The sequence below is a fragment of the Macrotis lagotis genome, chromosome 1, assembly GCF_037893015.1.
Source record: "Macrotis lagotis isolate mMagLag1 chromosome 1, bilby.v1.9.chrom.fasta, whole genome shotgun sequence".
NCBI classification, from domain to species: domain Eukaryota; kingdom Metazoa; phylum Chordata; class Mammalia; order Peramelemorphia; family Peramelidae; genus Macrotis; species Macrotis lagotis.
In genome coordinates this window covers 848,035,872-848,061,729 of record NC_133658.1, presented here as the reverse complement: position 1 = coordinate 848,061,729, position 25,858 = coordinate 848,035,872, and the positions used below count along the sequence as shown (strand labels likewise).

The following is a 25,858-nucleotide window of genomic DNA, read 5'->3' as shown; positions in this document are numbered from 1 at the left end:
TTCTTAATATATGCTTTATCTTATCTAAAGGCTAAAATTTTAAAAGGCAGGGAAAGAAACAGGGCAGGGTGGATATCCTGGCATAAGGAGCCTATTGATATGGGGGCAAGAAAATACAAATTTTGTTAGTGCATAGCTTCTATGACTCAAGGGCAGAAATGAGTAATATGAGAAGTTTGGAACAGTGTATAGAATTCCAGATTGCAAAGAATTTTGAATGGCAGACTAAAGAATCAAAGGAGCTTTATTCAATAGGCAACAGAATTTCACTGAAGCATAAGAAGATAAAGCACAAGAAGATAACCATAGCATCACTGGAACAAAAGAGGACAGTTACAAGGAAATGGAAATAATCCTAATAAGAGGATGTTAATGTTGATAAATACCAATATCTCTATAAAGATCATTCAATCTACAGACAAAAACCTTATCTGTTTACACCATGTTCCAGATTTTACCATGTAAGCAACAATTATGGATATTCCCACCATATAATTTTTTTTAAAAATCAAGTGACCATTTTACATAGAAATGAAATACAGTAAACAAGAATTATACCATATACGGGTGTCTTCCCAGGTAAGATCACCACTATCAGCTGCAGGCCCACATAAGTCATCTTCAGATGTTTAAACATGGGCTCCACACTATCTGCTCCCTGTGCATATTTGCAGAAACATGGCTGACCCTGAATGGGCATTCCAGCATCCTTAGAAATCTTACGCAACTGATCTGTGAAACTCCTGGTGAAACAGAACCATTAGCACTGTGTTTGTTATTTCATGGTCAGTTTGGAGTTCAGGCAATTATAAAACTTTTCTCCTAAGAGCCAATTCTGTGCTAAAGCATAACTGAAGGCCAGAACTGGATTGGAAGCTGCAGCACTGGAGCTGAAGTAGAGTATGATGTTATTAAAAAGCCTGTCAAATGATTAGTCTTTCAGAACAACAATGGCAGACTAAAATTAACTTGAAAGTAGTTAAGTCAATTTGAGCTTAAGTGAGCTGTAACAGAAACACAGTATTATCAAAGGATATGATAGATTTAAATTACAACTTGGCCCAGTAATTAATTTACCCCAAAATAAGAAATATTAAAAAGCAACTAGGATTTGAAACAAACAAATTTATTTTCAATTCAGATATTGGATGTAAGAACCCTAGTGCAGAAGGAAACATTATTTTAACCCATGTATGAAGCTTTCAGAACCAATTCTGTGTATTTACCAATAATTTTGAACATTCCTTTCCCTTCATATAAGCTCCCTTTCTTCACCTTGATTTTTTTCACACTTCATACTAACTTCCTCTATAAATCTGTAAAAGTGATAAACTGAAACCAATGATCCTAATCAGTGCTCCTTCAGAAACTAACAGAATTGGTAGCAATTAGCAAAAGCATAATGGTTAAGATTAATCTAGTTTCTCTCTCAGTTGAACAGATAAAAATACATCATGGGAGCTGAGAGGCAGAATCCACACAACGTCTGAAGCATTCCAGTTTGGTTCCCTCTGTCTGTTGCAGAGTCAGAGATGGGTTTTTGCTTCCAAAGCAAGGAAGTTGAAACTTAACAGACTACTCAAGTGTAACACTAGCCCCAGCCCTAGCTCCCACCTCCAGATTGTTACAAGTGCTAATGTCTACACACTAGAACCCAGAGGAACCAAAGACACTCAATGTAGAAATACTCACTTTAACAGATCCTCCCGGCATTGTTTCTGAGGAGCAAAACAAGCAACGGCCCACACTTTAATCTCAATGCCTGCATAAAATTGCTTTCCTCGCATGTCCCACACACCCTGGTTTGGTGTGGCCACTGTTTTATTCTTTTTTGGAGACAGGGAAGGAAAAAAGGGGGAAGAAAATGGATTACAATTGCAATTCAAAAGTAGGTTAGTAATGATGACACCACAAGCAGACTCCTAAGCCCACACCAGGGTGGTGAGATAGGAGGTGTCAAACCCTGAGCTCAAAGAGCAGCCTAACAATATATCATGGTTCTGCCTCCATCGTTCTGTGAACTGGACACGTCCCTCCACCTCTGGGGCCTCCGTCTCCTCCACTGCTCCTGGACAGTCTGAATGAGGGATTCAGGACTTCATAGTGCAAACAGGTGTACTGGGCACTGCTAACTGGCACAGTCTTCTCCCAAGATTGTCAATGAGGACCCACCTAGTCAGTCAGTCATTTCTCATGGGCTTCCTTTGCACCAGGCACTGTTAAACAGTGACACCAAGAAAGGCAGGCACATGGTCTTTTCCTCGAGGGATTTTTTTTTCTTTCCACTAGGGGAGATGCCATGCAAAAAAACATAAATGCAAGCTATATCCATTGTAAATAGATGGTAATCCTAGAGAGGTCATTAAGCAGTAGGAGGGTTTCTGAAGTCAGGAGATGAAGGTGAGTAATCCTGGGCACAGAGGATGGCCAGTGAAAAGGCATCAGACAGATAAATGGGGTTTGGGTGAGGAATAGAAAGAAGACAAGGGTTGCTGGACTATAGAGTATGTGAAGGAGAAAAAGGTTTAAGAAGATTGGAGAGGTGGGAGGGGCCAAGTTATGAAGGGCTTTAAAAATCAGGGGATTTTATAATTAATCTTGAGTATAACAAGGAGCCACTGGAATTTATTGAACAGAGGAAGTGGCATGGTCAGACCTATGCTTAGTATCGTCACTTTGATAGTTTAATGAAGGATGAATTAGAGTGGGGAAGAGACAATCAAGGAAGTGACATTAACAGTCTAGGTATGAGGTGATAAAGGTCAGGGATGTGCAAGTGTCAAAGGAGAAAAGGGGATGCATAGCAAAGATATTGTGACAGTCCAGCAATGGACTGGAGATTTGGGGTGTTGGGGAAGAGCTGAAGATGATACTGAAGTTGTGTGCCTGAATGGCTGGGAGGACAGTGTGCTCTGACTAGCAGGAAGGCAGTTCCAAAGAAGGGAGGATTTAGGGGAAAGATAATGAGCTCTGCTTTGGATATACCAGGGTTGTATACACAGATCTGGAAATCATCAGTCTAGCAATGGGAAATGAACTCAGGGGAGCTGATGAAATCATTAAGCAAGACAGTGTGAAGCGAGCAGAGACAAGGGCCTAGAACAAGCTTCTCACACTGCCTTAGCCTCCCTCATGACTTGGTCCCTGGCCTGCCACTTGCTTTCTCCACCTCCGTTTCTTGCAGAGGTGACTTTCAGTTCAATCTCTTAACTTGGGTGAGGTTTTGATTTATTTCATCAACCAAGCAAACAAAAGGGGGAAAAAACACCCCAATGTCACCATTATCCCCTTGACAGTAGAGAATATTGCCACATATTAAAAGATATAAGGATGGGAACCAGGCAGGATGTGTGGGAAGCTTAAAGAGTTCTCAAAGCTAGAGAGATACAAGATGAAAAATACTGCTGTCAAAATAACATGATTAAAAAAAATATTGCCCATCATTGCTTGGGGACAGGTGCTTAATGGATTAAAAACAAAAAAAAAAAACAAAAAACAAAACCACCTTACCCGGCCTCCATATTGCAGCATTGGTGCTGGCAACACTCTACCTGTCAATTCTGTCATTTCATTGTGAACAACAATACCAAATTCCTTTAGATATGGATCAGGTCCACCCACCATGCTGTTACTTTTCACCTAAAGGACAGGAAAAACTGTTATCATGGCTGAGCAAGCAATAGGGCAAAATGACAAAATGCATTATTTTGGTATCTTCTAAGTAGAACAGATACTGTAAATTCTGACCATTTTAATTTGTTCAATATTTACTGAGTGCCCACCCTGCATGAAAGGAATTGCATTACATATCATGAATGGTTATAAAAATGTGTAAAATAGGGCAGCTAGGTGGCACAGAGGATAAAGCACTGGCCCTGGAGTCAGGAGGACCCGAATTCAAATATGGCATCAGACACTTAATAACTGCCTAGCTGTGTGACCATGAAAGAGTCATTTAATCCCATTGCCTTAAATAAAAAAAGTGTAAAAAAAACAAAGTGTAAGATAAGATCTTTATCAAAAAGTTCAAATTTGGCATCATTTTTTTTCTACTAAAGAAAAAACCAAAAGTCAGTCAAAACAGGACAAGGTTTTCTTGCAGATATAAGAACAAAATCATATCATAATAGGAAAATTTCCTTTTAGCCTTTCTTTCAATGCATAGGTAGGAGTACATAAAAAAATGTATCCTACGCACTAGTCTGCTGATTTCCTCTTGTCTGTCTGGAGCAGATCTTGCAGTTGCTTTGATCATGGTGGATGTCTGATTGTCAGTTAATTTCTTGATACACCGCTGTCCTGCCACAATATTACAGACCTACCATTAGGATAAGACAAACAAGGACTAAATTAGAGGCTTCTGCCAAATCTGATTTTATAAGAAAGATTTCAGAAAAATGGAAACAATAGCTAATAGTGTTACATGGCTTAAAAGATCTGCTTCAAACTGTTATATTCAATTTGGGTTTTTAGGTTCAAGCATAGCTTTAAATAATAGCATTTTACTTAAATTATTACTTATTAAGTAATTAAGATTACTTATCTAAGTATCTGATAAGAGTAGTAGGAAAGCATTTATTCAAGCTTACCTCAAGAGGAAGATAAGTGTGCTTTTGTTCTTGCCCCACTTGGAGACAAGGAAGATGGGGATATTTCAGCTGCAAGCTATATTTCTGTTTAAAATATTGGGCTACTGTACATTCCATTGCCTGACCATTTTCCAGCTGTAGAGGAAAACTGTAGGATAATGTTATTTAAAAAAATCTTTATCAACTCTTAATTTTCCCCTTAACCTCTAAGACATTTTCTACATGGCTGGGATATGTATTATTTTTTTTAATATACTTTTTTGGGGGGTTTGTTTTTGCAAAGCAAGTGGTTAACTGACTTGCCCAAGGTCACACAGCTAAGTAATTAAGTGTATGATGCCGCATTTGAACTCGGGTCCTCCTGACTCCAGGGCCAGTGTTCTATCCACTGCACCACCTAGCCGGCCCTTAAAATATTTTTATATATACATGTTGATTTCCCCCAGGAGAATATATGCTCCTTGGGAGTAAGGATCCCTTCATTTTTCAATTTTTTTTTAATCTCTAGTGCCCAGGAAAATTAAAAATGCTAGCCAACTGATTGATTCCATAGTGAGTACAAGTATATCTTTCTTTGAACAGAGTCCCTTAGTTTCTTTCATTATTTAATTTTTTTTTATCAAGAATTCATTTTATATATGTACAACTAGCTTTCTACTTTTGCTGAAGCCAAACAAATCTTCAAAGGGGCTGAATAATCAGTGAGTCTCAGAGAGCAAAAAAGGGTAATTTAACAAGACTCTAAAACGGTAACAAACAGGAGGTGGGGTTCTATAATAATAGCCCCTCATACTTTACACTGAATAGAATGGTATAAACTAGTGAACTGGTAAGAAATATAGGCATATTTCACTTAATTTCATTAATTCATTCCACAAAAAGAATGGGCAATATTCTTATGGGCAACAAGGTTGGTGGAGAAGTGGTTAATGGAGAAAAGGCTATAAAATATAGAAACACTCAACTCTAGAGAGTTAATGCTGGGATTATCACCAACCATCTGATACAGGATTCTAATATATCAGAAGTAAATACAATTATAAAAAGGTCTAAAGTCATAGTGTCACAAATTGGTCAGAACAATGTTATATGAAGTATTTTAATAGAATATTCATGTAGTTAGTAAAATAAATTAAGTTATAATGTTTTATAGCAAACATATTAGAAAAATGATAAAAATTAGTATAGTTGCTTATAGATATAAGGCCAATAGTTATTTTCCAAAGGCTAAGAGGTGAGAGTACATGAATAAACAATTCTATAAAGAATTTCAAATGATTAAAAATGTGCATGACTAACAATATGAAACATGCAAGTTCAAACAACTAAGGTTTCACTTTCACATAGAGCAAATTGGCAAAGATTTTTGAAAAACAAAGGTATCAAAATCATCTCCAGAACTATATTAAAATGTAATTAGGAAATGTTAAAAAGAATGAATAAAAATATAACATAACATTGATAATGTTTCTAGTTTTCAAAGTTAATATGGGACCAAGAGGAATCCTTTTGCATTAAATTGGAATTGGTCAATGCTGGAAGAATTGTGGGAAAGTATGCACAGTAGTAATCTACTGGTAATCTAGAAATCTAAATTATTATGGGTGTAATAATGAATTGGTTCAAGCATTCTAGAAAATAAATTATGACACTAACATACATACATACACACACACACACACACACACACACACACACACTCTCTCTTTCTGGCTCAGAGATCCCACTGCTAGTTATGTACTCCAAGGACACTCATAAAAAGAAAGGTGATATAAAGCCCAAAATATAGCAGCAATTTAATCAAAGGATAAGAAACAAAAGAGATGTTCATCAATTGGGGAAATAACTAAATAAATTATGGTACATGAATATAATAATAGTGTGTTGTAAAAATGAATACGAAGACCACAGAAAAACTTACATAAACCTATGCAAAATGAGGGAAACAGAATCAGGAAAACAATGGAAAGAACAAGGGCAGCTAGTGAATAGAGTACTGGCCCTGGAGTCAGGAGGACCTGAGTTCAAATGAGGCCTCAGACACTTAATAATGGACTAACTGTGTGAACTTGGGCAAGTCACTCTTAACCCCATTTCCTTAAATAAATAAAAAATTTTTAAATGGAAAGAACAACTTTTAAGTAAATATAATTCGGGGTGATTATAATGGCTAAACTTGACTCAAAGAAGAAATATGAGAATACACCTTCGAGAAATAACTGTGCTGACAACAAGAAGCAACAATCAACAATGAGAGAAGAGAAAACATAAAAACTACAAAAAACATTGCTGTATGGAGACACTTATTTTGGAGTAAAAAAGAGCCTACACATCTCAATAGTAATTTAGGGGATTATAATATATGCAATAGAGTATAGCACAAAAAGGGCTGATCTTGGGAGTCAGGAATACCTGGATTCATTCTCTCTTTCTGACATTCACACCCATATTCAAGATGAGATATCATGGGCAATTCAATAACCTTCTCAGAACCTAGGCAGCTCTCTAAGACTATAAATTACAGAGTAGTTGTTGATCTGTATATGAAATCCATACCAGGATTCATTGACACTGATAAAATTACATACCCAGATAAAAATAATTATAATAATAATGATTTCAGAAAGTTCATAATGCTGACCCTATCAAATTCTATATTCTTCTTTAAGAAGGCATGGAAGCATTATATTCTGTAAATATTTCCCCAACAATGTTTGAAATTTTAAATACTTTTGCTCAGAGATTTTGCCAATTGTTTGGAAAATAAATTTATGTGAAAATTATTTTCAAATGATGTCAGATAAACAATGCATTTAGCAGTACTACACAAGTAAAATACCCAACAATTCAATGTTAAACATCCTTTCAGATGTGATTGGCATACGTTTGATGGCTGGCTGGTCGTCTGGTTACATTACAAACTCGGTATTTTCGTTTCATTTGTCCGCAGTGGGTAACCTCAACTTTAAGACCTAACATAGAAGAAATGCCAAAACAGAGGTATTACATTACATTCACAGTGATAAAAATAGAGTAACAAACCTGCCATTCTCTTTAAAAGGGTACAAAACATACTTGTAAATGGATAAATTGGAGAGGAGATAATAGGACTAATTTTATCTTCTGTCCTCTAGGAAACTGGCCTCAGATACAGATGATTCCTTCATTCCCCCCAAAAATAAAATTCCAAATTGAAAAAAAAAATGCTGGTTATTTCCAAGTAAGCTGTCAAGTAGCTGGTCATAAAACTACTTTTAACACCAATACCTACCTCTGATTTCTTTGGTAAACTTGACACGCTGGGAGTCTGTAAGAGGTTTTGTTTGTTCATTGATGTTTTGAATGTCTAAAACCTCACACATGAACTCAATGATAGGCTGGGCACGGTAGAAAGCAGTAGCAGATACTAATAAACAGAATAACAGGATTCTTAAGTTTGGGGAATAAGTAGGATTAAAACAGTGAAGTGGGGGCATAATTCTAGCATACCGTCAATATTCAGCATCATATTCCACATGGCAGGTCTCACAGACTGGTGGAAGCCAAACCAAACCTCCCTGCCCCCTCCCAGAGGGTGGTAGTAACCTTCAGGAGGGGAGAAGAATGAACGGCCCACAGGAGTATACCTGAAGAAACAAGAGTTGGCAAGTTTCATAGGTAAGAAATTCTCTTATCCTACTCTTGCCTTTTCCAAGAGTTCACTGAATCAGAGTATGAAAGAGGAACCATGTAGAAACCATCTTGGAAGCCCTAAAATAAACTACTCCAGAGACTTGGACTTATGTGGAATATGCCCAAAGGAACACTCACCTCATAGAAGGCAGATGCCTTGTAATCACATCCAGTGCCTGTACAGAATCTTCAGGCACTTCATTCAAATGCCCAGCCAATGCTTCCAAAAGTAGTTGAAGACTTACTACAGACACCCACTGAATTGACACTTTAAAGGTCTGGTCTTTACCCTCACCTGGAAGAGTCACTTCCATATCAACCTTGATGGGGAAAAAAGAATACACACACTGATGAAGAAAAGTGTTACATAAAGCCAAGATTGTTATTATGAAGCTTATAAAACTAATTCTCTTTTAAACAAACAATTTCACAGCTTCCTGTAAATTACACATTCTTGACACAATCTTCTCCATCATTTTCCAATATTCCTTAAATAGATGAAATGACAAGCAATGCCAGAGTATGCAGACAAGTTTTATATACAAATATGATGGTCTAAATTTCACTAGTGAGCCCTGGTTTGGTTTTAGTAATTCAAGTAAAAATTAAAGGTAATAGCCAACATTTATATGTTACTTACTATGTGGCAAGCACTGTGTAAATGATTTACAAATCTGTTTCATTTGATCCTTTCATTAACCCTGGGAGGTACATGTTATTGCTACCCCTATTTAATAGATGAGGAAATCAAGGCAAACAAGTTAACTGATTTGTCCAAGGTCATCTAGCTAGTAGATGTCTCAGGTCTTTCTTAACTCCACATCTGGTGCTCTATCCACTGTGTCTTGGAGAAGGGAATTTACTAGGGTTACATTTACTTAATGTAGCTCTGGTAAAGAAAAAGCACAACTTGAATGATGATGAATCAGCCCTCTATGTAAATGGAAGAGTATCAGGAATACTGAGCTACAGTAGATGTATGTTCATTAAGAAGTGAATACAGATTTAGCAGGCTATGGTACCATGAATGTGAAAAGGAGAGCTTTGCTTGGCTGGAGCTAATGGAGGATTCAAGTAAAATAGTCCCTGATAACAGATCAAAATTTTTCAAGCTAAAAGAACCCATTTCTGTTATAAACCAAGTTTGATGAACTGGAGTTTCATGTGGTTATACAGCAGTTATACCAGTTCAGAAAATTGATTAAAACAATTAGAATATAATGCAAACACAGCTAAGGTTCCAGGTTTGACCTCTATGTCGCTTATTCAGCTATGTGTACAATACACCTAGTTACAATATAGCTAGTTACACAGGCTGAAGGTGCTTTACCTAATCCCAGTTAGCTATCTTGAATATAATCTGCTGGTCACACAGGCTGGGAAAGGAAACATAGATGGATTATAGGAACTAAGCATACCTCCTCCTCCTCATGATGGGTCAGTAGCATCATCTTTTAACATTAACATAGCACCTACTTTTTCAGCAATGTGCTGAGTACTTTACAAAGATTATCTCATTTTATCCTGACACAGCTCTGGCAGGTATTAGTGACTCCATTTCACAGTTGAGGATTTGCCCAAGATCACCCAGCTAGTAAATGTCAGAGGCTGGATTTGAATTCAGGTCTTCCTGATTCCTGGTGCAGTGCTCTATCCCCAGAGTCATCTAGCTACCTCCAAATAATCATCACCATCCTATTATAGAGCTTTGCAAATAGTAAGTGATAAAATAGATGCTTTTAAAACTGCTTCACTAGTAATTTGGGGCCATGATGACTTATTTCATCTATTATCAATACTTACCCGATCCCGTCCAATAGGGAGTGGGTGTGCTGTATACATATTTCTTTTGCCATCATAGCCAGGCTGCCGATCACCAAATATTTGCATTTTGAAGTGTCTCACCATTGTATCTACCACCTCCCTTAAACAGCAAAAGAAATTTAACTTTGAAAAGAGGTCAATAGTCAGGAAAGAATGAAAGCATCTTCAACTATCTGATTTTAAATCAAAATTAGGAATAATGCACTTCAGCCAAGTCATTTAAAAATAAATCTGCTAAAGCAAATTACAGGTTTTAACCAAAACAAGTTAAAGCTTACAACATAAAATGGGGGAGGAAATAATTTGTCATAAGATTTTATAGCCTCCTCCTAAATCCAGGACTTTAAAAAGCCCAAACCAGAAACAAAAAGTTTAGCAAGTAGTGCCCTCACTTCCTAGAAATACACTTAAAAAATAAACTTGGGAATTAGATTCATATTTAACTTAAAAATCCACCAGTGATGAATAGCTCCTAGTGTGTAAAACAATGGAAAGGGAGAGGAACCTCAAAGCACTGGAACACAGGAGTAGAGTAGGAAGCAGTTCAGGAACAGAAGAAGCAACAAATTAGTTCCCAAAGCAATAACTTGGTTCTCTTGGATATTAAATAATGATACTGTTACTCTATGTACAGCTTAATTTTATTCTACAATATAAAGTGGAGAAGGAAGCATTTGGAATATCTCTGTGCTCTGGTGCTGGAACAAACACAGCTGCTCTCATTCTGGAGTATGAAACTCCAGTGGTGCCCAAGCATGGGGTCTGTGTCAGTATAAAACACAGTCACATACTATACACATACAGTTTGTGAATTTTACCAATATACATTATTCCTCAAGCACTGCAAATTATGTCTCATATACTTCACAAATGACTAAAACAATGTGTCATAGATGATCTAGTTATAGTGTCAAAAATTATTAGAGGAGCAAAGTCTATAGGAAATAATTTCCCACCTCCCTATTTTATAAAGGTAAAAATGGAGGCCTCAGGTTTTCCAAACCAAAATAATTCACTTAAAGACAGTCCACATGAAAATGTGCTTAAGATTTAGAGCCAGAAAGATATCAACTACTCCAACAACCTCATTTTACAGACATGGAAACAGAATCCCTGAGAGGTCAAGTGATTGCCCAAAGTCACAGTAAGTGGTACGTTGTGGAGTTGCAATTCAAACCCAAGTCCTGACTCTAAATGCAGCACTCTTTCCACTGTACCTCACAGAGGTATTACCCATTGTACTTTCCATTCCCTTAAGAAATGCAGAACTTTACTTCAGAATTTCTGAAATAGTAATTTAAGAATATGGGCAAAGCAAGTCTTCATGGTTTTACAAAAGACACCTACCTGCAAGAAAGTCAAGTGATATGCATGAGTGGTATTATTCTATTCCTCCTTTTACACACTTAAGATCTAAGGCCTTAATCCTATAGTCTTGTTTTTATAGGAAAGTAGAAATGTTAGAATTTATGGAAATCCCATTATAATCAAACTATCAAAGGAGTGCTTTACAGAAATAGGTAAATAAATAAAGAAACCCATTTGCATGAATACAAGGTCAAGAACCAAGAGAAATAATGAAAAAAAAGTGAGAAGAATTGGGCTCTAATTATACTAGATCTCAAATTATATGACAAAGCAGTAATCATCAAAACAATTTGGTACTGAAGAATTAGAGACGCTGATCAATGGAATAGAATAAGTTTACAACATAACAGAAGCAAATGAACCTAGCTGTCTAGTTTGACCTGACCTACAACTGCAAAACTAGATTAACAGTCTAGCAAAAATTAGGTTAAGACCAACATTTGACATTAAATACCAAGGAAATCTCCGATAAGCTTATCTTGATTGAGATATCTATCTATCTATCTATCTATCTATCTATCTATCTATCTATCTATCTATATACATGGTCATACCATAAACAGATTAGGAGTAAGAAAAAAATTAGTTTCAGATGTATGGATAGGAGAAGAGGTCATGACTAAACAAAGGATAAAGAGGTTCAAAGAAAATAAATTTTCATTACACAAAATTAAAAAGTTTTTGTACAAAAAAACTTTTGAACAGGATTTGCATGAATTGATGCTGAGCAAGATGAGCAGAGCCAGAAGAACACTGTACACCCTAACAGCAACATGGGGGTGATGATCAAAATGGACTTGCTCATTCCATCAGTGCAACAATCAGGCACAATTTTGGGGTATCTGCGATGGAGGATACCATCTGTATCCAGAGAAAGAATTGTGGAGTTTGAACAAAGACCAAAGACTATTAACTTTAATTTAAAAAGAAAACTTATAATATAATTTTTCTATCTCTTATACTTTATTTTTTCCCTTAAGGATATGATTTCTCTCTCATCACATTCAACTTAGATCATTGTATACCATGGAAACACTATAAAGACTAACAGACTACCTTCCATGGGGGGAGGGAATCGAGATTAGGGGAAAAATTGTAAAATTCAAAATAAATTAATTAATTAAAAACAAAAAACAACATAGCTAAGAGTAGAAGGGAAACATTTACCTAGGGAAAAAACTCTGACAGCAAGTTTCTCTGATAAAGGTCTCATTTCCAAGATATAAAAGGAATTGATTCAAATATATAATAACAAGTAACAAGAACTATTCCACAAATAATAAATGGTCCAAGGATATGGACAAGCAATTTTTAAGGGAAGAAATTCGAGCCATCAATAACCATATGGAAAAAAAATGCTCTAAATCACCAATATAAGAGAAAAGCAAACTAAAGCAACTGATTCACCAAATAAGAGAAAAGCTAACTAAAGCAACTGATTTCCCACTGCTTAACTAACAATTTGCAAAGTTGGTAAAAAAAGAAAACATAAGTTGGAGGGCCTGCAGGAAAAAAGGCACATTAATGCTTTGTTGGTGGAACTGTGAATTGTTTTACTCATTCTGGACAGCATTTGGTAGTCTTTGAACTTACTAAACTGACCAAGAAAAAACACTCTAGGGCTATTCTCCCAAAGAGATTAAAGAAAGAGAAAAAGATTCCACTTATATAAAAATATTTACAATAGTCCTTTTTGTAGTGGCAAAGAACTAGAAACTAAGGAGGTATCCATCAGTTGAAGAATGATTGAACACATAATGGTGTATATATGTAATATTAAATTACTCACAGGCATCAAAGAAACCTAGGAAGAACTGTTTATAAAGTATAAACACCATTGTAAAAATAATCAATTTGGGAAAATTTAAGTTCTCTGACAAATATAATGATCAAATCACAATTCCAGAGGGCTTATGATGAAGAATGCTTAACATACCAAAAAGATTTTTTGTTATATAGAAATGTTATTGATTTAGTAATCATAGTAATCAAAAATATTGCTAAAAATGAGGCAGAGGGTTTTTTCAAATAATAAAATATATCTATAACCAAAAGTAACTATCATATGGAATGGCGATATATTAGAAGTGTTCCCAGTAAATATAGGTATAAAGGAAGAATGCCCACTTCTACTATGTCATTTTATAATAGTCCTGGAAATCTTAGCAATAGTAATAAGACAAAAGAAATTAAATTTGTAGAAAAAGGCAAAAAAGGAGATAAAACTATCCCTCTCTGTTAATGAAATGATGATAGAGAATTAACAAGCATACTAATTGAGAACTATAGATTCAGTAAAGATTGCAAACTACAAAATAAACTTCAAAAATCAAAGTAGGAATAATAAAAAATGCATAAAATAATTGGGGATCAATTTACTAAAGCATTCAAAATACTTTTTAGGTTCAATTACAAAATACACCTAAAAGAAATAGAGATTAATATATAGCTGGAGGAATATTCACTGCTCATGGCTGGGCTGGGTCAATATAATAAAAATGACAATAATACCAAAGTTACTTTCACGTTATAATGTTTTACCAGGTTATCAAAGAAATATTTTACAAAACTCAATCAAATAATACAAAAATTCATTTGAAGAAAGAAAAGACCTATAATAATCAAGAAAATAATGTTTTAAAATGTAGGGATGAGGGGCGGCTAGGTGACGCAGTGGATAGAGCACCAGCCCTCGAGTCAGGAATACCTGAGTTCAAATCTGACCTCAAACACTTAATAATTACCTAGCTGTGTGGCCTTGGGCAAGCCACTTAACCCCATTGCCTTACAAAACAAACAAACAAAAAAAAAAAACCTAGAAAAAAATGTAGGGATGAAGGAGAGATGGCAGTTCCAGAAATCAAACTGTATGATAAAGCAACAGACATCAAAACCATTTGGTATTGGTTAAAAAAGAGAGAGGTAGAACTATACAACAGACTAGACTAAGAAGATATAGAAATAATGTAACTTAATAACCTAGTAATGAGCAACCCTAAAAACATGATCTACTTAGGAAAGAACTCAAAGAAGAACTACTGGGAAAGCTGGAAAGCAGCCTTCAGAAATTAGGATTAAACCAATATCTTATATCATATGCCACAATAAATTCAAAATGGCTACGAAACCTAACTATAAAGGATCCTACCATTAAAAAAAAAGAAGGAAGCCTATCATATATATGTTTTAGGTAATTATGGACAGGAGATGTATTCTGAACCAAAAAAAGATAAAATAATAACAAATTATAAAAAAATTCTGATTACATAAAATTGAAAAATTCCTGCAATAGCTAAATTCTAGATAAAATAAGCAGTTGAATGGGGGGAAAGTATTTTACAATAAAACTTCTTGGATAAGAGTTCTGTATCCAAGACATACAAACAACTAACAGCTCTAAGACTAAAGCTTTGTTCCAACAGATAAGTGGTCAAAACATAAGAAGAGTTCTCAAAAGAAGAACTGTAACTATTAAATGCAAATCAAAATAACCTTGAGGTTTCAATTCATACCCACAAAATGGCAAAGATAATAATAGATGAAAATGGTTGAAGTTAGAGGGTTTCTGGAGAGATAGGCATACTAGAACATTGCTGGTAGAGCAATGAATCAGTACAACCATTTTGGCAAACAATTGGAATTAGGTAAATAAATTAACTAAAATGTTTATACTCTTTGACCCAGAGACTACTAGGCATATGCTCCAAGGAAGTCATTGATAAAGAAAGGCTACATATATACCAAAAGATTTATATTAGCATTTTTTGTGGTAGCAAAGAAGTGGAAACAAATAAATTCCCATCATTTGAGGAAGGGCTAAAGAAATTGTTGTGCATAAATATAATGAAATGTTTTTGTGCTATAAGAAATGATAAATGTTCTGAATAAGGAGAAACAGGGAAAGACTTACATGAACAGATGGAAAGTAATCAGAACAAAAAAAAACAACCTGTACAATGTCAAAAATAATTGAAAATTAATGTGCCCTGAGGTAGCTAGGTGGCACAGTGGATAGAGCATCAGTCCTGGAGTGAGGAGGACCTGAGTTCAAATTTGACCTCAGACACTTAATAATTATCTAGCTGTGTGACCTTGGTCAAGTCACTTAACCCCATTGCCTTGCAACCCCCCCCCCAATTAATGGGCCCAAATTACAGAAAAAAAGCCGAACCCCAAAGAAAAGATAAAGAAGACACCTTCCCCGACTTCTTTTCAGAGGTAGGAAGTCAAGAGTTTCACTGCATATATTTTCATAGGTTTTCTGATGTACTGATTCGTTTTTACTGATAGCTTTTTTTCCCTCTGCTTTCTCTTTTTCTTTAAAAAGTATTCTTTGCTTTTGAGGGAGGAAAGAGATAAGGGATAGAGGGGAAATTTTAGGTGATATAAAAATGGATAAACAAAAATTTATTTTAAAAATAAAATTTTGAAATTTAAAAGTAAAAGAAGGGACGGCTAGGTGGCGTAGTGGATAGAGCACCGGCCTTGGAGTCAGGAGTACCTGGGTTCAAATCCGACCTCAGACACTTAATAATTACCTAGCTGTGTGGCCTTGGGCAAGCCACTTAATCCCATCTGCCTTGCAAAAAAAAAAACCTAAAAAAAGTAAAAGAAAATATTCAAATGCACAAGAATGACAAAGGAAATTGTACATGAAGAAGGTATCTTTAAGAACCCTAGTCTGAAGGTCACTTGGTAGTATATGGAATCAGAGAAAAAGGCAGACATTCTTACCACTATGAGAATCATCATCCTCTGTTATTGGGATTTATCTATGAAACAATCTGAAAAACTGCTAACACAGTTTGGCCATTGTGGCAAACAGGCAAAAAGCTCTGCCCTGTTCAATACTCCAAGATGATTATTTTCTTCTGCTCCGATTAGTCTTTTCTTACATCTATTCCCAGCACTTTTACTGTTACAAAATCTTAATTATCCCATTATATTTCATTCTACCACAATAAAACTTCCATATATACTGAGAATTTCTGCTGCCTCCTGTTAGTCAGAAGGCCCCTTCCTTGTGTGAAATAGTCCTTGCCTTCAAATAGCTTAACATCTTATTGGAGAGATTAAACTTATTCATGAAATAATAAACACAAGGCTATATAAATAATTCAGGATTATAAAATGTAAAGTGTTGAAATGTCACATCTGATGACAGAATGACCCATCTTTGTTTTCCTTTTACACAATCAAACTTTTTCTGGAATTAATTTTCTACACTCTTACCTGTTAACTCTACGAGGTCGTTTTTCTGGTTTGATATCCACATCATAGTGATAAACATCTATCTTAGGAATCTGAACCTGAAAATGATTGGCTAGAAGCCGGATTGGCTTCCCAACAGTTCCAAGACCAGGACGACGGGGTGGTTGGAAAAGGCTGGCTGGAGGTCCTGAACAAATAAAGAAACAATGACTATGCCCCTGGTTATAAAGTACAACCAATCTATAGTGAACATAAAATCTCAGTGTTTAGAAATCAAAAGATGTTCAGGTGAATACAAAAGACTGCCATACATTCTAATGTGAAAACTGGAAAATGGAAGTTACATCAATTAAATAAACCATGACACTAATTTATACAATTTAACCAACTGGACATTGCTCTGATTGATTCTACAGAAAGGTCAGCAACTGTATTTGTATTTTAAAACAAAGCCACTTCCAAATTCTTGAAAAAAAGGTACTATTCCAAGGTCAGAGATGATCTATTAACCCTATATTATTATAGTCTGTACCACTGTAATCTGCAAAGCTGATTTGTATCAAGAAATTAAACAATAATTATTTTTATCAAACTATCTGAAATTCTGACAATAAATAAAGCAAATTAGGACTTAATAGACTCTCTCATCTAGACATAAAATATTTTTAGCTTTGTCTGTTGGCATTTTGATAACAGGAGTTTTGTGATTTGCTAGGTTGAATTCTAGCTTGTTCTCTTTTAATTATAGTATCTAATACAGATAAAGGTAAAAATTTTTAAAAGTTATTTACTACAAAGGTGTTGAGTAAACTGAGCTATTACAATATAAAGTTACCATATGACTGGATATTTTGTGTTTATGACTATAATATTCATTCACCTAGAATAAAATGAGAATATATTCTGGCACAGGAGAATAAATTTCCTCAAAAGGAAGTGATCCAGCTTTCAAACTTATAGAACAGAATATTTGCTTTTAACCCTATTTGCTAAAAGATAAAAAAGCATAATCAATTTTTAAAAAAATATTTGTTAACATATGAAGCAGATCTAAATATACATACAAAAAAAGAAGCCTGAATTTTTTTCATGATAAGAGTTCACTAAAGACTAACTTTTATAATTTGTACCTGTTTAGACACATTTTCCCCCAAAGTAAATAGTTACATGATTGGTTAACGGTACTGTAACCAAAAGGTTCTGGGAAAAGGGAATCATTTCCCAAAGAGTGATAGGTGAATAATAAATATTAAAAATGTTTGACATGGAACAGTATTAAACACATTTAGTTAAGGCAGGGAGATTTCCTGCCCTTCCCTAGATCTACTTTATTTTTCCACTTTCTGTACTAGAAGATGCTAAAGTTACAGAAGAAAAAGGACTAAGAAAAAAATTTAAAGACTAATTGCTTTTTTTCTTGGCAGAAATCAGAAATGAAAAAGCTGAAGATTATTTTTTTATTATTCAAAGGAACCTGAAGAGTTTATCTGGATGAAGTCCTTCATTTTACAGATAAGGAGTGAGGCTTTGGGGCAGCTAGGTGGCACAGTGGATAGAAAGCCAGGCTTGGAATCAGAAAGACTTATCTTTTTTTTTTTTTAAAGGTTTTTGCAAGGCAAACAGGCTTGCCCAAGGCCACACAGCTAGGTAATTATTAAGTGTCTGAGGCTGGATTTGAACTCAGGTACTCCTGACTCCAGGGTCGGTGCTCTATCCAGTGTACCACAAAGCCACCCCAGAAAGTTATCTTATTAGATGAGTTCAAACACTGCCTTAGACACTAATTAGCTATGTCACTCTGGGCAAGTAGTTTAGCTCTGTTAAACAATTTCAGCAAGGCATTTGTAAGATTCTGACAATTCTTGAAGAGGCTTAATCAATCTCCTCATCTGTAAAAGGAGCTGGAGAAGGAAACCACAAACCCTTTCTGTATCTATGCTAAGAGAAACCATATGGATCATGAAAAATCGGATGACTGAAAGATAAATCATGCTTTAAAGGATAAATGGTATGCCCACAGTCACTAGTCTCTGGCACAAGAAGGCCTGTCCTATCCAATACCCTTTCAAGTATTCACTAAAAACATGAGTTCCATGGGGTGAAAGAAGTAAAGGAAACTACGACTTAAAAGGAAGCTAACCACTAAGTTCACACTCTTAAAAAATGTTTAAATAAGACTTGATTACTAATATACTAGACTGCAGGAAGAATGGGCACAATGTAGAGAATCAGAAAACCTAATTACAGGTTACAGCTCCATCAAACAGAATGACCTTGGGAAAGTCATTTATCCTATGACCATCACTGTTAAATGAGGGAGCAGCTGGGGGAAGCTTTTCTAGTCCTGTGGCAGAGATATAAATAATGAAGGTCTTGAAGCCAACTTAAGCAGCAAAGGCCAAGTTTAATCATTGAGCAGATTCTAAATCCGCAGGCCTTGCAAAGTTTCAAAAGTCCTCAGATGCGATTTTTGGTCCCCATTCCACAAAGCTCACTGCTATAAATCTCTTTTCCAGCTCACGCACTAAGCCACTGCATTTCACATCCATTCTTCGGCCCATAAAAATAAAGTCCCTGCCCTTTCGCCGGGGCAGAAAGGAGAGGCCACCTGTTGGGCACATGTGCCCGGGCCGCGCCTGTGGGGCACTTGTGCCACTCGTGAGGCGGGCTCGGGGCTTTCGGGCGAGTGTCGGGCACGGGGCAGGGCTGGCACGGCTGGCGGCGGCGGGGGTCTCGGGCCGGCTGGGGCACACACACTCACACTCGCCGCCACGCACGCCGGCCCCCCGAGTCACCACGTGGCTCCGCCGGGCCGCCGGCCTGGCCGTCCCGGGGCCGAGGCGGCACTGTCAGCCCCTCCGCCGGGCCGAGGGCGCCGGGCGGCCACGGGCGCGCGCAGCCCCCCGGCCCCCCGCCCCGGCCGAGGACTCGGATCCCCGCCGCGCCCCTCGCGCTCCCCTCCTCACCGGGTCCCAGCGCCTCCATGGCGGCGGCGGCGGCCGCCTCGCCCCGCTGCCCGGCGGCGCCTCCCGCGGAGGGCCCCGCCGCCGCCGCCGCCGCGAGCCTCTTAATCTCCGGAATATTGGCGATGGGGGCGGGGAGGGGCCGGGGCAGAGGAGTGGGGCGCGGGGAGGGGGCGGGGAGGCGGCGGCGGCGGCGGCGGCGGCGCCCGGGGGAGGGGGCTCCCGCGGCTCTTCCGGTCTTAGCGAAAACAAAAACAATCTCCGCCGCCGCCGCTGCCGCCGCCGCCGCCGCCGCGACCTAAAGCTGGCACGCGCGCACCGGCCCGAGGACGGGGCGCGCGTCGGGGACGCGCCCGGGCTCTGCCGGGAACGCGCCTGAAGGTGGGGGCACGGGCAGAGAGGCGCGCAGGCGCGGGGATGGCCCGGCCCGCGGAGCGCGGAGCGCGGAGCGCGGAGGGGGGGCTGACCACGTGCCCGACGCCGCGAAGGCGGACTCCCCTCGCCGGCCCGTGGGGACCCCGAGAAGGGGCCGCAGCGCGCCGGCCGAGCGCCCGGGGGAGCCGGACTGAGCCCCAAAACAAAATCCGGAGGCTCCTGGGGTCGCCCCGCCCACCCTCCAAGCACAGGCAAAGAACCCCAACTCAGGTGAACCTTACTCCATGGGCGCCCGGCTGAACTGGGCAGACCTGGGCCGTCCTTGCTGAATCGGCCATGCTCCAAGCGCCAGGAGCCCTCCCCGGGCCTTGCACGCCGCTCTGCCCCCTCCCCCCAGTCTCCGCTCAGGACTCAGCGAGGAGGTCCCCCCTCCTCCATGAAGCCTTTCCAGATTGTCCTATAAACACTAGAATGCCTGCTACTTGTTTGTGTCTTTTTGCCCCCCTCTGGGCCCAGTGCCTGGCACATAATAAATGCTGAATTCAATAGAATCTAGTCCAACTCATTCTACACAGGAGTGAACGACTTCAGACGTGGGATGCAACTTAATCTCCTCCTCCATGGAATTCTCCAAACACTAAAGAGAGTCTGGTTTCTGATAGGAGGCCCAGGGTCTCTTCTATAGGTAATCCCTCAAAGGAACCCTAATCCACATTTACCAGCCCTGGCAGTGATTATTTCTTTACTTTGGGAACTGACCCAATCTAGCCAGAGTAAGAAGACTACAATGGCAATTAGCAGACTGACCAGACTCAAATAGGTGTCCTTCCTCAGGTAAAAAGTGATTCAGAGGCAGTTAAATATATTCAAGGACACCCAGCAAACTTAATTCTTCTAAATGAAACCATGTAAAATCTCAAAGACCAACAGTCCCTCAAACTTACCTTTTTTTTTAGTTTTTTTTTGGCAAGGCAATGGGGTTGAGTGACTTGCCCAAGGTCACAGAACTAGGAATTTTTAAGTGTCTGGGGCAGGGTTTAAACTCAGGTCCTCCTAACTCTATCTGCTGTGCCACCTACCTATCCTTCAAACTTATCTTTCTCTTAATCCCAGATCCCTTCAAAGAAACAAGGCACCTTGCTGGTGGAGCTGTGAACTGGTCCAACCATTCTGGAAAACAGTTCAGAATATGACAAAATGTCCATATACTCTTTGGTCCAGAGATTCTTCTGCTAGGCATTCCAAGGAAGTCACTGATAAAATGAAAGTCTTCAATATATATACCAAAATATTTATGATAGCTCTTTTTGTGATAACAAAAAAATTGAAAACAAAGTAGATGCCCAGTGATTAGGGAATGCCTGGATAAATTGGTACATGAATGCAATAGAATAAGCTGGATTATAAGAAATGATGAACATGAGAGGAATAAGATGGGGAAATACCAAGCTCTCCAAAAAACTCCCACAAACCAAACAAAACATTACCTCAAAGTAAACTCCAAGTATCAGAAATAATTAAATGTCAAGATAAAGCAGTTATTCTCCTAAGTCAATTTGGGGGGATCTCAGGTAAGATAAGAGCTCCAGAGGCTGAGGTTTGGCCCTATTCAAGTACACACCCCTATAGGAAGACTTCACTAAATGAACAAATAAGCCCTGGAGGTAGGAAATTTTCACTTTGTAGAGAGTGTGGGGTCAGACACCTGAGCAGGGGAGGACTAAAAGACCCTCCACTGTTGCAGAATGCTAGACCCTGACAGATGTACTAACCAGAAGCAGTCCCAGGCCTCAGGCTGTGGTTGGGGTTGGGTAGGGGAGGAGCAAACTTAAACCTAGTAAGTGCAGTAGTACAGGGGCAGGGACCCTAACTGGCTGTGGGGCACTTTCAGGAGAGCAGAATCCCAGTTTTCAGTTCCAGGGCAGAGGGGTAAGCTGAGGTTTGCAGCTGTGAGAGGGACCACAGGGAGCAAAAGCATTTTGGAGTATCTGAGGTCAGGCCCCCAGACAGCTCAGAATATATAAATATGAAATGCATGAAGCCTGAGGCATCATTCCCACACCTCAGGACTAGAACCTAACTTTAATAGAAAGACACAAAAAATAATGAGTAAGCAAAGAAGAAAGAACTCAACATAGATAGCTACCATGGTAATAAAGGGAATCTGGGAAGAAGATAGTAAAATAAAAAAAAGCCACTCTAAATGTCAAATGATCAAAAGCCTAAAAAAAAATCCTTGTAAGAGCTCACAAAAGTCTTTGCTAAAAAGATTGCAAAGAAAGTGAACCAATTGGAAAAAAAAATTTCCAAAAATTTAAGGAAGAAAAATTAAAGTTGGGCAAGGGCAAATTAATGATGTTATCAGACACCAAGAAATAATGAGGGTTTGGAAGGTTGTTGTCTTTTATTCTTGAAGAAGACAATATTACTATGTTATAAAAGTCAAGTTACATTGTGTCCAACTGCAGCGGATCAGAGAAACATGAGCTTGAAATCTTCCACAGGTTGGGTACAAATAGGCCATGTGAACATTTGGGATGGATTCTCTAAATTTGCACTTCACATATTTTCTTTGAGCTACTTCAATTATGCTTTCTTCATAGAGCACAGCACCTTCTTTGATAAGGATCTGCCATGCTGGGCAGTTCTGTGCCAGTATCTACTATGTCACTCAATTGTTTCCAAAGTTTAGAAAGATTAATAGTTTCCTTGTATCTCTTCTACTCACCACCAGGTGACCACTTGCCTTGTGTGAGTTCCCTGAAAAATAGTCTTTTAGGCCAGCATACATTTGAACACTGTGACCATTTGAACAATGTGACCAGCCCCCTGGAATCATGCTCTCTGTGATACAGTTGAATGCTTGGCAGTTTAGTTGGAAAAGAGTGCCTGGTACCTTAACCTGTCAGGTGATATTCAGAATCTTCCTAAGAAAATTCAAATGGAAACAATTCAGTTTCCTGTCATGGCTCTGGCAGATTGTCCAGGTTTCACAGGCATACAATGAGGTCAGCACAACAGCTTTATAGAACTGTAGTTTGGTAGTCAATCTAATACCTCTTCTCTCCTGACCCTTTCCTTTGGAGTACCCCTCCCCAAAACTGAGCTAACTCTGGCAATATGTGTGTCAACCTCATTAGCAAAGTATACATCCCTGGAAAGTACCCTGCCAAGGTAAGTGAACTTATCCATAATATTCAAAATTCCTCCTTTGGCTGAAACCAACGATTTCCACATATGGATTCGTTGGTGCTGGTTGACAGAGTACCAGTGTTTTCTTTCTTTCTTTTTTTTTTTTTTTTAGGTTTTTACAAGGCAAATGGGGTTAAGTGGCTTGCCCAAGGCCACACAGCTAGGTAATTATTAAGTGTCTGAGACCTGATTTGAACCCAGGTACTCCTGACTCCAGGGCAGGTGCTTTATCCATACCAGTGTTTTCTTGGTGCTGATTGTTAGAACAAAATTAGTACAAGCAGCAGAGAATCAATCCATACTTTGTGGTATCTCAACTTCGGAGGCTACATTAAGTGCACAGTCATGTGCAAATAAAAGAATCATGCATCAACACTCTCATTTAATCTAGCTTTATAGCCTTTACAAGTTGAAGAATTTACCATCAGTGTGGCAGCTGACATTGATAACCATGTTTATCCTTAATGAAGGTGTTTGACAACATGGCATGAAAACATCATGCTAAAACACATGGGAATCAACACTTGTTTCACTTCATTGATGACTGGGAAATCTTGAGAGCATCATTCACCATCCAGAACTCAGGCAAGCTGACCTACAAAACTGAGGAAATTCACCAGGCAATCAAAATTTTGACATAGTTTTCCACAAGTTCTCATGACTGACAATATCAAAGGCCTTGGTCAGATATGCAAACATCATATACAGACAATCACTGTCCTAATATAGACAGTTGAGGAAATGTTCATTGAGATTTTGTGGATGCGAAGAAACTTGGGTTTGGCCCCTGGAGGCACAAAAGTCCCTGTATCAAGAAGACTCTGGTTCCAGGTCTAGGCCATTCTCTCCCCGAAAAGCCAACTGAAGTTGATATTATAGGAAATGGGTTCAGGAGGCTGAGTTAAAAAAAAAAGGAGCAGGAGGCCAGGGGCCACATACCTAATGGCACATGATGGAAAAAACTTTTATTAGATACTTGCTATGTGGCAGGCATTGTATGATAAGCTCTGGGGATGTAAATACAAGCAAAATAGTAATGGAGATGCCAAGTTTGTAACATAGGAATCTTTTACATTTAAAAAAATGGACAAGAGGTGTTTTTGAACTCTTAGGGGATAACCTCCTCTTGCCATCTTAACCCAGAAAATTTCAGTCATTGGACCCCCCCACCTTGTAAATCTCAGCCAGAACAGAATCAATGCCAGGTGCTTTGCCATATTAGAGGAGACTAATGACATTCTGTCCCTCAGTTAAATCTGTCCTTCAGTTAAAACTTTGGTAAAAGAGGGATTGATTTCAACCTGAGGTAGATGGTCAATGGCTTCAGCATTAATTGATGACAGTCTGTTGAGAAAACAATGGAAATGTTTACCCCATATCTCCAGGTTCATATCCCAATCACTAATCAGTGTGGCTCCATCAGCACTAAGTAGTTCAGATGCACCATATATCTTTGGCCCATAAGTAGCCTTCAGATCATTATAAAAATGATTTGGATTATTACCCTCAAAATTTAATTTCAACTGCCTTCTTATTATTCTGAAATCTTAATCTCCCTAAGCTTTGCTTATACTTTACTTCTTGTTGAAATTAAATGCTGCCTTTTTTGAAATGTTTGAACTACCTACTGGTAAACCCAGTGGAGTTTTCATTTTTCATTTAGCAGCTTCTGTATTTCCCCATCATTTTCATCAAACCAATGTTGGAGTTTGCCAGTATTCTGATCCAAATGAGCAAATGCAGTGCTGTACACCAGCTGAAAAGCTACCCACTCCTTTTCTGCTGCACTGTTGCCAACCAACTTTCCTTTCAAGTTAGCAGTGAACTGTTCCGGCTCAGAGAAGCATTCTAATTTGTTGATATAAATCCTCTGAGAATTGTCTTGCCTTGGGGCCGCTGTTTTGGTTGAATGTGAATATCTATCTTGAAGAGGATGAGTCTATGATCAGTCCAGCATGCTGGGCCATACTTTGCCTTACTCATTCTCACATCCTATCTGTCTCTTCTCCTTATGATGAAATAGCCTATTAAAGGCTAATGCTACAAGGGTGTATCCACAAAGTTTTATTGCTTTTAGATAAATGGAAGAGAGTGCTGGTGATGAGAAGGTCATGTGATGCACAAATCTGCAGTATTAAGACCATTGCTATTGCTGTTTCTAAAGTCATTTCTCTTAAGAGCTCCCTGCCACATTCCTACTCTAAAATTAAAGTCACCCATAATTATAAGCTTCTTTTTCATACATTGATGAAGTCTCCAGGTCTTCATAAAATTTTTCTTTGCCCTCATCAGGATTTATCATGGTGGAAATATAGGCACTGATGAAGATGGTGGCATGGTGTGGTGATAACACCATCATGAGCCTGTTGTTCATTCCTTTTGTTAAACAGACAAGCTTTTTGACTAGATTAGTTTTGATTGAATGCCAGTTTCACAGTGATTCCTTCACTATGGTCCCTCAGAAAAATGTGTGTTTAGCTCCAACTTCAGCTGATCTTCATTTGCCAGCCTTATTTCACTCAGAGCTGCTATTTGGATGTGATACCTGCTGAGTTCTCTCTCAACAACAAGAGCTGTTTGTCTTTTTTGTTGTCTATGAGTGTGCACACATTCCATGTACTGATGGTCAATGGAATCATCTTGCCAAAGTTTCTGTATCTTTTT

At 38.4% G+C, this 25,858-nt stretch overlaps 1 protein-coding gene across 2 annotated transcripts in view; it reads right to left on the bottom strand.

Annotated features, from left to right (window-relative positions):
- AGO4 (argonaute RISC component 4) overlaps positions 1 to 19,708 on the bottom strand; it is a 45,627-nt gene extending 25,919 nt beyond the window's left edge. The window contains exons 1-12 of one of the 2 annotated variants that reach the window (XM_074217522.1): positions 19,631 to 19,708; positions 16,686 to 16,851; positions 10,065 to 10,185; positions 8,400 to 8,581; positions 8,079 to 8,215; positions 7,861 to 7,995; positions 7,474 to 7,561; positions 4,590 to 4,737; positions 4,199 to 4,318; positions 3,511 to 3,639; positions 1,693 to 1,826; positions 559 to 743 (exon numbers count right to left, since the gene is read on the bottom strand). In XM_074217522.1, the coding sequence (XP_074073623.1) occupies positions 559 to 743; positions 1,693 to 1,826; positions 3,511 to 3,639; positions 4,199 to 4,318; positions 4,590 to 4,737; positions 7,474 to 7,561; positions 7,861 to 7,995; positions 8,079 to 8,215; positions 8,400 to 8,581; positions 10,065 to 10,185; positions 16,686 to 16,851; positions 19,631 to 19,649 (1,564 nt within the window). In that variant the 5' untranslated portion in view covers positions 19,650 to 19,708. Of the gene's footprint in view, positions 1 to 558; positions 744 to 1,692; positions 1,827 to 3,510; positions 3,640 to 4,198; positions 4,319 to 4,589; positions 4,738 to 7,473; positions 7,562 to 7,860; positions 7,996 to 8,078; positions 8,216 to 8,399; positions 8,582 to 10,064; positions 10,186 to 16,685; positions 16,852 to 19,630 lie in introns of those variants that run through there. The other variant, XM_074217523.1, reaches the window with a different exon arrangement.
- Positions 19,709 to 25,858: the final 6,150 nt, after the last annotated feature.